This window comes from Trachurus trachurus (genome assembly GCF_905171665.1).
Source record: "Trachurus trachurus genome assembly, chromosome: 22".
Classification (NCBI taxonomy): Eukaryota; Metazoa; Chordata; class Actinopteri; order Carangiformes; family Carangidae; genus Trachurus; species Trachurus trachurus.
Window position 1 is genome coordinate 26466737 of NC_139907.1, and position 12718 is coordinate 26479454.

The 12718-nt window shown below is 42.0% G+C and overlaps 1 protein-coding gene across 1 annotated transcript; it reads right to left on the minus strand.

The window, feature by feature from the left end:
• Positions 1 to 1707: 1707 nt before the first annotated feature.
• Positions 1708 to 8917, minus strand: LOC311005337 (leucine-rich repeat and fibronectin type-III domain-containing protein 2; the record flags this gene model as incomplete). The annotated part of the gene is made up of 2 exons (XM_083997720.1): positions 1708 to 2698; positions 7542 to 8917. 2 exons carry the CDS (start codon positions 8915 to 8917, stop codon positions 1708 to 1710), a joined length of 2367 nt encoding a protein of 788 aa, XP_083853846.1.
• Between the last annotated feature and the right edge of the window lie 3801 nt (positions 8918 to 12718).

A 12718-nucleotide genomic window follows, 5' to 3' on the forward strand; every position in this document is an offset into this window, starting at 1 on the left:
ATATCAATTAAAAAAATAAAATAAAATAAAATATGGTGACCACCCCACATCTGGAAATGCAGCAGAGACCAACAGGGTTTATTGAGAAAGGCATCAAAATGTGTGTGGATGTCTATGTCGATCACTAGTCTGAACAGCCACTAATTCAAAGTATTTCACTGCAATGTACAGCCCAGTATGACAGAGGATGAAGCATGATCGATCTGGTGAATCATTTCAAATCATACATAACCATGGTTGGTTTATTTATGTATTATTACCAATTGTCTTTACAGCTGTTTGGCCCTTGATAAGTCATCCCTCCCACCCCACACACTGTTTCTTTTTTTTTTCTTCTCCACTCGCTGTCCTCCTTTAAGCAGCATAATGACCTTTATCAGGCTAATAAACATCAATTTGCTCTCTGCTACTTAACCCGGCTAAATTGAGTAATCGTCTTACCCTCTTTGTTTGCGTTGCCATAGGAGATTTAGCCGAATAATACGTCCCACTGCGCGCTTAAAGGAGCGATCGAGGGGCGCCTGATGGATTTCAAAGACCGTTCACGTCTGGCTGTTGTAATATGTGCTGATAGCATCTGAAACCATACCCTGAGAGAACACTCTGTTTACATCAATGGCCTGTTTCGCCTACAGGGACCACATGTTGCCAGCTCTTAACCAGTGGGGAGAGTATCAAAGCTTTCACAAAGACAGTATTTCAACCTGAGCTGGAAACATACTGACTTTTGTTCAGCTGGAGACCAAATAGGCTAATTATTCAAAGTTTCTACTGAGAAGCAAGGAACTTTGAGTGTTTGTGATTCATCTTGTGCATTTGGATTTTGTTGTATTTCCATTCACTTTCATAGAATAATAACCTCATATGATACATTACCTGAGGTAGAAATTCAAGACTGGCTTGTTGTGGTTCGGTGTCGTTGATATCTAGAGGGCAGGATTTACTACTTGGAAATCTGTCATGTTGTCCACATGTGACTGAATGTGTTGTTAAATGGTGCAAATGTGTGTCTGCAGCCTCAGTGTGCGTACGTTTTCAATCACTGACAACTACAACCTCATTACAAAGCTCTGCCTGCTGATGAATCACCTCAAATAATAATAAATAGTAAAAATGATAGAAAAAACCCAGATGAAAATAAAAATGACTTTGTTTTTAATTCTTTTTTCTATTTGCTCCTCTGGTCCTACTGTTGCAGTAGTCCCATTTCATGCTGAGGATCCACGACACTGTGATGCACATTCAGTTCACCACAGTCGAGGCAAATCCTCTTGGTGTTCTTTTGATACAGACGTAGCAAATCCACTTTGAATTTCTCATCTTGCTTCTCTCCTCCTTTTTGTCGGAGATACTCTCACAAACCCTGTGGATTGGGAATAATTCCATATGGGCCACATATATATCTGCACAATCCGAGACTCTGCACTGTTTCAAAGGAGAACAGTTTTTTTTTGTAGTTGTTGTTCTTTTGTTTTTTTCAAATACAGTTAGAGACTGTCAGAGAGTTGATGTCATGGCCAGGAATCTATTGATCTGAGTGTCTTTTTTGTCTAATTACTTGGACAGTATTCACATGGATGAACTTCATGCAATACCCAAAGGTGGATTCCCACCGGGGCACCCGTCCCCTTGCACTCATCTTCCTGCAGTTCCTTGGTATAGATTTCATAGTTCGGCCATGAACCTCGCAATTTTGTCCGCTTGCGCTCAAACTGTGCTCTCCATCACCCACTCGGAGCTCTCGAAAGTGGGCTTCTCGTCCTCGCTGTCGTCGTACTGCAGCAACATGCCGTTCACAGACAGGCTGCGTTTAGTCCAGATGTTGCTGATCCTGCGAGGGTGGTTGCTACGGCACTGTGCGGCTCCCACGTGGCCCATGTCGAACGAGTGGCTCCTCTTGGGCTTACCCTCCTGGGGAAACCCTAGGAGGCGTCCCAGCATGGTGGTGGACTCGGCCCTTCCTAGCAGGGGCTCTTTGTCGGAAGGGGGAACCGTGGCGACCGCCATCATCGCGTTGGACGTGGTAGAGGGGCCGGCGGTCCCTTGGTGGTCCCTCGATACCCCGCGCAGCTCCAGCGAGGTGAAGGCCCCTAAAAGGTGGTCCAGGTTCGGCCGTGCTTTGGCGCCGTGCCCGTGCCTTCTGAATTTACTGCTGGGGAGCGTGCTGCATTCGCTGCCCTGCATGCTGTAGCGTTCGCCGGCCCCTCTTCCGGTTTGGCTGTCTAAGGAGTTGGACGAGGATGAGGATGAGGAGAGGCTGCTCTGGAGGGAGCCGCACTTGAACTCCACCATCTCCTCGCGCATGACCACCACCGTGGACTTGACCTGCGGCGGGGCGCCGTTGAACCTGTTCAACCCCCCGTTGGTCTGCGAGTACGTGTTGCTCACCATGGGTAACTTGTTGGTCTGGATGCCGCTGGTCACCTTGTAGCGCACCATGAGGATGATGATGAACACCAGCAGCGTGGCCACGATGATGCCGCCGATGACCAGGATCATGGTCCCCCCCAGGAATCCACTGTGAAGGGACTGGCACTGCGGGTAGTCCTCGCCGGTGGCGAACTGGACGCAGCCGACCACGTTGGTGGCGGTGAGGGTGGTGGCGGTGTCGTCCCAGATCGCCAAGACGCACAAGTCGTACTGCATCCCCGGGACAAGATTCGTGACTACAAAGGCTCTGTTCGTCATGGGAATCATCCTACAAGGAGACAAAAGGAGACAGAAAGAAACAGCATCAACAATGTAGACTTCTTATTAAGGGAGTTGAAGACAAGACTGGAGAGCTGTGATGTTAAAAGCAACACTGGCTTCATTTGTTATGCCGGGGCAGATCAAAGAAATAGCCAAAATGAAGCATGCCAAGTAGCTATTTATATGCACAGAGTAATTCACAGAGATGACTTCATTGGTCCCAGTGCTATTCCATTTGATATGCATGAAGCAAGAGGAATGAGATAAGAACTGAATGGCCACATTTGTGTATTGTTTTGTCTTTGTAATTTCTTGTAGATTCCATTTAACTCTCATTAAGTTGTTTCAACTCTGTCATTACAATACGCCTCGCTTCTTTTGACTGAAACTGAAAGTCAGTGCGGCATTATGGTAGTTATCGAGATGTATTGGCAATCAATGGAATGCCGTGAGAACCTCTGTTTTCTTTGTGTCAACTGATGGAAGCTTTTATCCATTGAAAACATCTGTCTGGAGTGTAAATCTCACAGAAACGTCTATAATTAAAGGACTGGAGTAGCATTTAAACCTTTGGTTGCATGGAAAGCCGTTCTATAAAAAGCTATATGGAAACAACATGACATTGTTTTTTTCCTGTCATGTTGTTTATATGTCATTACCATCTCAAGCATTAGCTTTATGCCATTCAAAACCTGCAGGCTGTTCAATTGACACAGTTTGTCTTGACGTGCATTCCCTTGCGACAGCGGCTCGTCAACATTCTGCAATTACACTCTAAACATAATTTACACAAGCTGATTTAGATATGAGATCAATGCTAACACTGTTGGTCCTGTTGACAGGTACTGTTAACTCTCTATTAATCATAATTAACTATATTGGACCATTTCACAACACAATAGAGCATCACTGAGATGTCAGACTGAAGTGGGCCAATGGCAGACGCTCGATATCTCTGGGGATAACACCACTAGTGGATAAATTGAGGTGTGTGCACTTCATGTGTGTGGGTACAGTACCATGTGGAGACTAGCTACTAGTCAGCACAGACTGAGTTATCTCCTGGGTGTTTTTGCGGATTTAACTGTCTACTTTTTTTTTTTAAATCTAATTATAAAGACTAATATCTAGTTATGTATGATAAGGCGTCTTGCATTTCAGTATGTGGAATTCTAGCGCTCAAAAAGAGAAATTTATACCCATGCATATCAGTGGTCCTGTCACGTTACTCCATTGTCCGACCCAAGACACACATTAGCCAATATTAGCCTTTCATTGGTATGCTAATGGGATGCAAATATATAATACCAGTCGTAGCAGGAGGAAGGTGAGACTCTGATGAACTTACAGTTTGTCTGACTACAGTCAGGATCTGGTTATCGACCAACTTTCTGTTACTAAACTCAGCTAGAACTAAGATGATAGCTATTGGACCCTCAATATCTAAACAACAGTTTGACAGTTACTCTGTCTAAAGAACCTCAGTGTTGTCTTGGGTCGGACCCTTTCATTTGATTTGCATGTTAGAGAGGTGAAAATCACAATAATAAGACCAATTCTGTTAATGAAATATGCTGAGATCCTTGTTTACACCTTTGTTCTATCCAGGCTCAACTACTGTAACGTCCTTTTATCAGGGTTGCCCAAGAAGAGCTTTCATGGACTACAGAGGGTTCAGAACATGGCTGCTCGTATTCTGGCTGGATCATCTAGATATGAGCACATTACAGGGAGCCAATGAAGAGAGGCCAGCATCAGTGCTGGCCTCTCTTCATTGGCTCCCTGTTCAGGGTAGAGCAGATTTTAAGGTGCTCCTATACTGACCTTTAAAATCTTAAATGGCTTAGCACCTTTATACCTGAATGACTTTGTTAATGTGTGTGTGCCCACATGGTCTCTACGCTCCCAGGGGAGTGGTTGTCTGTGTGTCCCGAAGGTCAAAAAGAAGACGGTTGGTGCGGGCCTTGTCCTACTGTGGAACAACCTTCCGCTTGACAACAGGCAGGCCTGTTCCATTGAGGTTTTTTTTTTTTAAATCAAAACTTAAGACTCATTTATTTAGTTTGCTCACTTTTTCATCAGTTATGTCCTATTTCAAGCGAGCACTGTGTTTTTGGTATGGTGCATGTTTCTGCTGATGAACTGCTTGCAGTTTTTGTCTTTTGTCTTTGTATCAGCTTGTAAAGCACTTCACGCTTTATAAACAAAGGTTATTATTGTGTTTATTATTATTATTATTATTATTATTATTATTATTATTATTATTATTATTATTATTATTAACAGTAGTTAATTTTCCATAACCATAAACTTTCTCTAAACTTACGTAATCATACTGTTGTTCCTATGAGAAGACATTGCTGCAAGTTTATTTCAATGTTCACTTTTGTCTTATGTTAGAGATGCATATGCTATCCCTATTAAATAATAATAATACTAATACTAATACTACTACTACTACTACTACTACTACTACTTCTAATAATAATAATAATAATAATATATGAATCCACTAAATGCTATGTCTCATTACTTTTCAGCCTGTGGTATCTGCACTTCTGTAGTTGTAGTGTAGGGAAGCAGGAGGTGAACATAGAAAATCAATACCAAGTCATGTCATAAATGGTTGAAATGTTCAGCTACTATACAAAACAGACTGAGCCTAACCCTCAACGCTTCTAGTAATACTATGCCTTGAATCAAATGTAATCGTAACATTGTCCTCTTGTGTGTTATCAATAGTGTTCAATGAAGAAATACAATCCATGTACACAATATGAGTACACAATGGCCCTTGAAGAATCACAACCATAACCATATTGGTCTTATCTATAAATAGACTCCTCAGTCATCCTCCCATTGTTGGCTCCATGTTCTCTGACAGTATGAGCATCCAAAGCTTTGATCCATCTGAAGCGCCTCCACCACCACAGAGTCCAGACACTAGCATGGCTGCAGTCCATTATTCATCCTTAATTGCCTTTTTTCCATGACCAGGAAGAGGCTGCGTTGCCTCACGTGTTAGAGAGAACTATGCATTCTCTCTCTCCTCCCCCACAAGGCTCTGATTGATTTTTAATCATGCTACTGCTTGAGTGCAGTCAGAGCCCTGGGAAACTGTGTCAGCCAACTAGAGCACAGTAGGTGTGCATGTGCAGGCAATGAAGTCATATCAATATTAATTCAAAACCAGTAGTCAGCCTCCCTATGCACATTATCTTTTCCTCCCAGCTCCTAATTTGTCTTCTGACACGGAATGGGCCTTCACAGGCTTTATTCTATAAGTGAGCATAAATAGCTCTTTTTCCTGTGGTTGATGCATTACGCTCCATGTTGCCTGGGTACGAGGTAGAAACACTTTTTAAAGTATGAAATAAATTGCACGACAATAATAACTTAAGCATTAACACTCTTAAAAAAAAAAAAACATAATTAGCTACCAGTAGTGCAGGCTCTTTAATCACCATTGTGGATGAAAATGCTGTTAACCAAATAAAGAAGAAAATAACAAAATAAAAGGGGGTATCGATTGAATGTCTCAAAGCCTTCCAGCTATGACTGATGTTAGGAGAAATAACAATAATCACTTTTCCTGGAAATTACCCATCCTGGAAATTGATGAATGTGGAAAAAAAACCTGACGTTTACAAAGTACACATCAGTGTTACGTCTGCAATTTTTGGATATAATAGAGCAAATTCATGAAGCATTTACTAAAAAACATGGATGAGTCATCCAATGTTTCTGTCACCCAGAAGAAAAAAAAAGGGGTATTAAAATTTCCTCTTGTCGTCTTTTCTCTGTCATGACAAACTGACACACTGTGCGAGCAGGGAAATCAGATAAACAACTTGTTATTGAATTCGCAGAGATGGTGAGTCGGATCCACAGAGTTTGAACAAAGTAATATTATTTTGGTCATTGCTGTGTACAGTTCTAATCTCCTATTCACAGCTAATAACCAGCAATTTTGCCCGTATTCTGTCAGTTATTTTTCATTAAATGGCTCCTGCTGGAAATGGAACATACAGGTACACTGTGCAGGGCCCTAGAATACATTACTGGATGGGTTTCAATTAATTGATAATAAAGTGCTGCAAAAACACAAATGCTACTGTAACTCCTATTCACAACTATTCCAATGTACCTTTAGCATAATAAGGTATTAATCAATGTTTCTTAGATACATTTAGCTACTGGAACCAAAGAGGATACTGAATTTAAAAGGGTGTTAGGCTATATATCTAGGAAATACCAATAATAATTTCAAGAGCTGTCAGATGAGATGTGATTTATAAAAGGTAAGCTTAGGCCTATTTGTTTGTTCTTACACCACAAGCCTGGCAAATCTGGCCCTTTTTTTAACTCCAAACTTACTGTCTCGTTTGACATAGGAAATTGATTACACTGAGCCTCGAGATCTTCAGCTGCAGTCTTCAAGCTTACACCTCATGGACTTGAGCAGCTTAGGAGGGATGCATTAAAACGAGGGTCTATAATCCTTTCTCTTCTTGGATTTCTAATTAATGGTTGAGGGTGAGGATTTCACTTTGGATTTCTTTAAAAAATGTGAAAGCTGCATGCCGACCAATTGTCAATTTAAGGAAAAAAGGAAAAAAAAAAAAACTGAGGATTAGAATAAAAAGTGAATGTTGATCTCCAAGTAACACTTCAAAGAAAATGACTGTCTCAAGTACTCACTCAGCAAACAATTAGCAATCGACTCAAGAAGCTAAGTAGTGAATGTTCTTAAGTAAAAATAAAAACGACCTAAGGCTTAATTTACCACTTTGACCAGAAAGGTCTCAGCTCTTTCTTGCATGTGATTGAATTTTATTACTCATTCTTACCTGTAAATGAGAACTTCATCCTCCGAACAATTGTATTGAAGCTGAAACATTTTGACTTTTGGAGTTGACTTGCTAACGGTCCACTTGATCAGGGCAGAGACTGCAGTCACTTCTGACACTGACACTATCTTCTCTGGCAGAGGTTTAGGCTCCCCTTTACTGATCTTGGTAGAACTAGTTATGTCAGAAAGCCCAGACTTGGACTGCGTGGTACGGTTTGTACCGTTACTCAAATGGGGGAGTTGAATAATTGATAGCTCGATGGAGGCTGTGGATTCCCCAGCAGCATTAGCAGCGATGCAGGTAAAGGTACCATAATCCTTGGCTGTGGTGATAGTGATGTCCAGGGTGCCGTTTTCATATACCGTCGCTCGGGAGGAGTTGCTGATCAAACGGTCGTCAGGAGCGACCCAATGGACGGTCGGCATCGGGTCGCCGACGGCTTTGCAACGCAAGCTGGCCGTCTGTCCTTCCAGAACGAGTAATTTGTGCGTATGTTGCGTGATCAGAGGGGGCTCGCAAACAAACTCCTCCTCACGAACGGACCAAAAGTAGCGCCCCTTCAGGCTGGTCGGAGAGGCGCAGGTTTCCATGTCGTCCTCTCGCTCCAGCCTCCGGAGCCAGAGCACCTCACAGTTGCAGTGCAGTGGGTTCCCACCAAAGCTCAGAGAAAGCGGAGGCGCGTAAGGAGTGCTCATCACGACGTTGCTCTGGGAGCGCGCAAAGATGGGGTCCGGAGGGAGCTTCTGCAGGCGGTTGGAGGTGAGGTCCAGACGGGCCAGTTTATCCAGATCTGTAAAAGTCCCTTCAGATATGAAGGCGATGAGATTATGGTCCAAACTCATCTGATGGAGGTTGACCATCTTACGGATGGCCTCCCAAGGCACGCTGCGCAAGTTATTGTAGGATAAATCCAGATCCTCCAGTGTCAGTAACAAGTCATCAAAGGCTGAATTGGAGATCCGGTTCAGCTGATTGTTGTTGAGGATCAGATGCTGCAGGTTCATCAGCCCTCGGAGGTCGTCCGGCCCCAGCTCCGTCAGCCGGTTGCTGTCCAGGTGCAGGGATCTCAGGGTTTCCAGGTCAATGAAAGAGAAAGGCTGGATGGTGCTGATGGTGTTACGGGACAAGGTTAGATCCACCAGGCCAGACATGTTGGCAAAGTCCTGAGTGCTGATCTTGAGGATGAAGTTGCCTCCCAGCCGGAGCTCCACAGTTCTCCGGTCGATGTCCGGCGGGACAAAGAGCAGGCCTTTGGAGGGGCACAGAGTCCCCAGAGACTCTGAGAGGTTCTGGCAGACACAGTATTTTGGACATGCATGGACCATGGTAACTGTGGTTCCCAGCAGCAGGAGACTGATGACCACTTTGTCCATGTTAGTTCACAGAATGGGGACCTGTAAAACAAAAAGAAACAAATAACCAGTTTAAAATGTCATATTATTATTTAAGCTTTTAGCACTTTCCACATTTACAGCTGCATGATGATTTCCAATCCAGTGGTTCCGTCCAGTTTCATATTAAAATAAAAATGATCCTTGCATTCTGAGAAAATTCCTCTTACTTCTCCACCTGGAAGCTCCCATTAACAGAGGTCAGATAAAACCCCACTGCGGTTAAACCATGTAGGTGGTCTGATTATCATATCCAGGAGGATTTTTCCACATTAATATTCCCTATTATAATATTCATTATGCACTTCTTCTGCAATGCAAAGTACAGGTGAGAAATCACATGAGCATTGTCTGAACGAAGCTCAGGATTAAACAGTGCTAAGAAGCTATTTTTAATGACGCACCTGCTTATAAGCTGGTCATTACAGATGCACTTACATGCATGCAGTGTAAACCAGTTCAAGTGTGCAGCATGTGCGTGTCTGTGCAAATAATAATCAATGTATGGGCTTTTGATTGTAAGGAGGCCTGCATGATTAACATGAGTTCTCATGGTCTCTTACACGGCCTTTGTCTTCTGCACCTCTGTGTCTCTCACCCATTGTCTCCACACTGTTCTGGCAGAGGATAATGCAATTTGGGAAAAGAAATATTCCACGAGCCGCAGGTGTTAGACTCGTCAGACTTGGCTGACAAAATCAGCACGCCTCTGTGAACGTCTTAACAGCCCTCACACCTGGCTGACTCCTCTGAATGGATGGCCACACTTGGCTTCATCCAACGAGCTTTTAATTCCCCCAGACATTTGTATCATTAATTCCAAATACACTCAAAACCTAAAAATCAATTTCAATCATTTTTTTTTTCTTTCTTTGACACCAGCAGCAGTTACTAATGGAAAGCTCTGCCTCCCAGACTGGATGGTTCTCGCTGGAAGCATGTGGAGGTACAGCTGTAATGTTTCAATGCTGACTGCGTGTTTGTGTTACCATTCATTATTATTCATAAGTGTGTGAGATGCTGGTTGAGGACCTCTTATCTCTGACTTGCCTGTAAGACTCCTTCATGTGTAGTCCCTGCTTTTCAGTAAATCATAATTAGAAGAAGTAATATGTATAAATAACCCCTCTCCTTCCTTCAATACAAACTTGCAATTATATCATGACATGCCTCTGCAATTGGACTGTGTGTTACACTGAGATAATTAGAATGAACTGGCAGACTAGAAACATATAATTCACACACTCTACAATAATCATTAAAACTGTGGAAATTAATGTAAATTAATTACATGTAGGCTAATATATTTTTTTTACAGGCATCATGTTCAAAAAATGAGGCTATAATACACTGTGGTATCATTAAGCTTTTTACAGTTTTGCTAAAAAACGTTTTACTTTTCTCAAAACTGTAAACACAAAACTCACAAGTCAAACCACTTTCACCAAACCTCTGACTCCACTTCAGAAACCAAACACAGATCAAAAGAGTTTTTATCTCTGCTGCAAATCAAACTCCAGCAAAAACACCACCAATCATTCCTTACACAGTATGTGAATGGAATGGAATGTTACATCTTTAAAACCAAAAAACTGTATGGTTTGGTTCAGACGGTTGAAGTTTTAAGTAATAGAAAGAATAACAAAAATAAGTTATTTGGCTGAACTTGCCCTTAAAATTTCCAACTTTAAACCATATCTATGTAACTCTGCTCTACACTCGTCATTCCAAGATAAGCTTCAGCAAAGTGTAACAGGAGCACAGGTAGAAAGCCGTGTCAGTAGGAGCAGTAAGTCAGCAGAGTGACTCAGTAATGTGCCTTACGCAGCAGTATCTATGCAAAGCTTTGTAGCATAAGCTAACAGTGGCAATCATAAATGCTAGAACAGGCTGCGGCTGTAAAACCCCTGAGTCTACTGAAATGACATGTCAACACACCCACACACACACACACACACACACACACAAACACATGCAGGTGCATTTTTACAGCTTATGAAGTGAACTTTTCATATTTGGAAGAAACGATCATGCTTTCAGGTTTGTGTTCCACTTGAGGCAATCAGCCACTGCTACGCTGAAAGTGTTTGTCACACATTATTAAAAAGCAAAGGGGGTCTTTTTTGCTAGCTAGCCTTATTTACTTCATGTTTTTAATTGCTGGGGTAGATCAGAAAGAAGCTCATTTCAGAGTAGACTTTGCATTCACAGAGATCCATCTCCTCCTCCCAACTGTCACATGTTTCTGAGCAGCCTGTTATATTAACATTGATTCAACGCTGCAGGAAACTGTGTGAGAAAAAAAATTATTTCATCCAAATAATCACAGACTTGATGCATACCGTTCTGACCCTCTCAGCACTCTGGACCAAATCCCCACAAGGCCACATGGTGAGAGCTGTCAGTGATGACAGACAGTCTCTCTCATGGACTCCCTTTTAATGGACAGCCTAGAAACACCAAATGAAAAGCACCCGCCAACCCAGAATAAGCAGCCCTTTTTTCAAAGTTTCTTTTGATCTTCTTTTCCTCTGAAAAGGAACAATCGTGGGTGGTGGTAAACATTTTCAAAAAACCGGGAGAGAATATATAAATTTGCAGAACTGCATAGTGCCGGCTGGGTTCAGTGTGGTTTCCAATCGAACTGCAGTCTCCTATTAAATGAGATGTTATTTGTGGGGAGTATTGTGGTTAGTGGGATGAGGAGAGGCAGAGGTGACCTTTGAAGGACACGCGAGGTGAAATCACAGAGAGATGAGAACCGTGGATGAAGCTCAAGGTCCGCATCTATTTACTCATGGCCTTTACCGAGCCTGCAACGCCATTCAGTGTCGGGAGATGTAAAGATTCTGCGGAGGTGATGGCACACACACGCACATATAGTCATAGACATTTTCCACAGTGCATTAATGGTGACATACAGAACCGTGAAATTCATTTGAATGGGTGTGACCCTGTAGCTTCTTCCCTGATAACCCTGCTTGGTTTAATCTCATCTGTGGAAATACAGCAAGGTTAGTTTCCGAACGTCATCTATCGCCGGTTTGGTGGAATTGTACGTTTACGTTTCCATGGTTTTCAGTCGTTGTCATAGTTGCGGTAAACGCATGGATCTATTAACGCTGGCTTTTAACACGGATGTCAATTTGTGTGATATCCACTGTTAAAAGCTGGTGTGATGATCCATGCGTTTGACAGATTTTCATTGAAAAAAAAAATTAAAAAAATCCATGCATTTACAGCGACTACCGAAACCATGGAAACGTAAACATAAAATTCCACCGGAAGAGCAAAACCGGCAAAACAGGCTACGTTTTTGACGTTCGGAAAAAGGTGGATATGTAATATGTATGATATTGTGGTATATGTAGATATTGTGTATGACATGTATGTATAGTATGGTTGTAATATATGGTATATGGTATAGATTATATAATATATTGTATATAATATGTATGTGTGTATATAAATACTGTATATACAGTATACATATGATATGTATATGGTATGTATGAATTTATTGATTGGTATATAGCCTTATGGTATATTATGTTTAATATAATGAAGAAGGGATAATGCACAAGGTTATGATAGTGTTTCAGAATGTGTATATCAAAATGTGAGGAAGTGAAAAGCTCACTTTGCTTTTTGTTTTGCTTTGCTTTTATAATGTTTCTGTTTTTATGTTTTCTTATCGTACATGTACGTACAGTACAGGAATCACTGTGGTTTTGCTGCAGCTAACAGGGAATACAGTAATCTGAACTAGAAAATTTCCTCTGG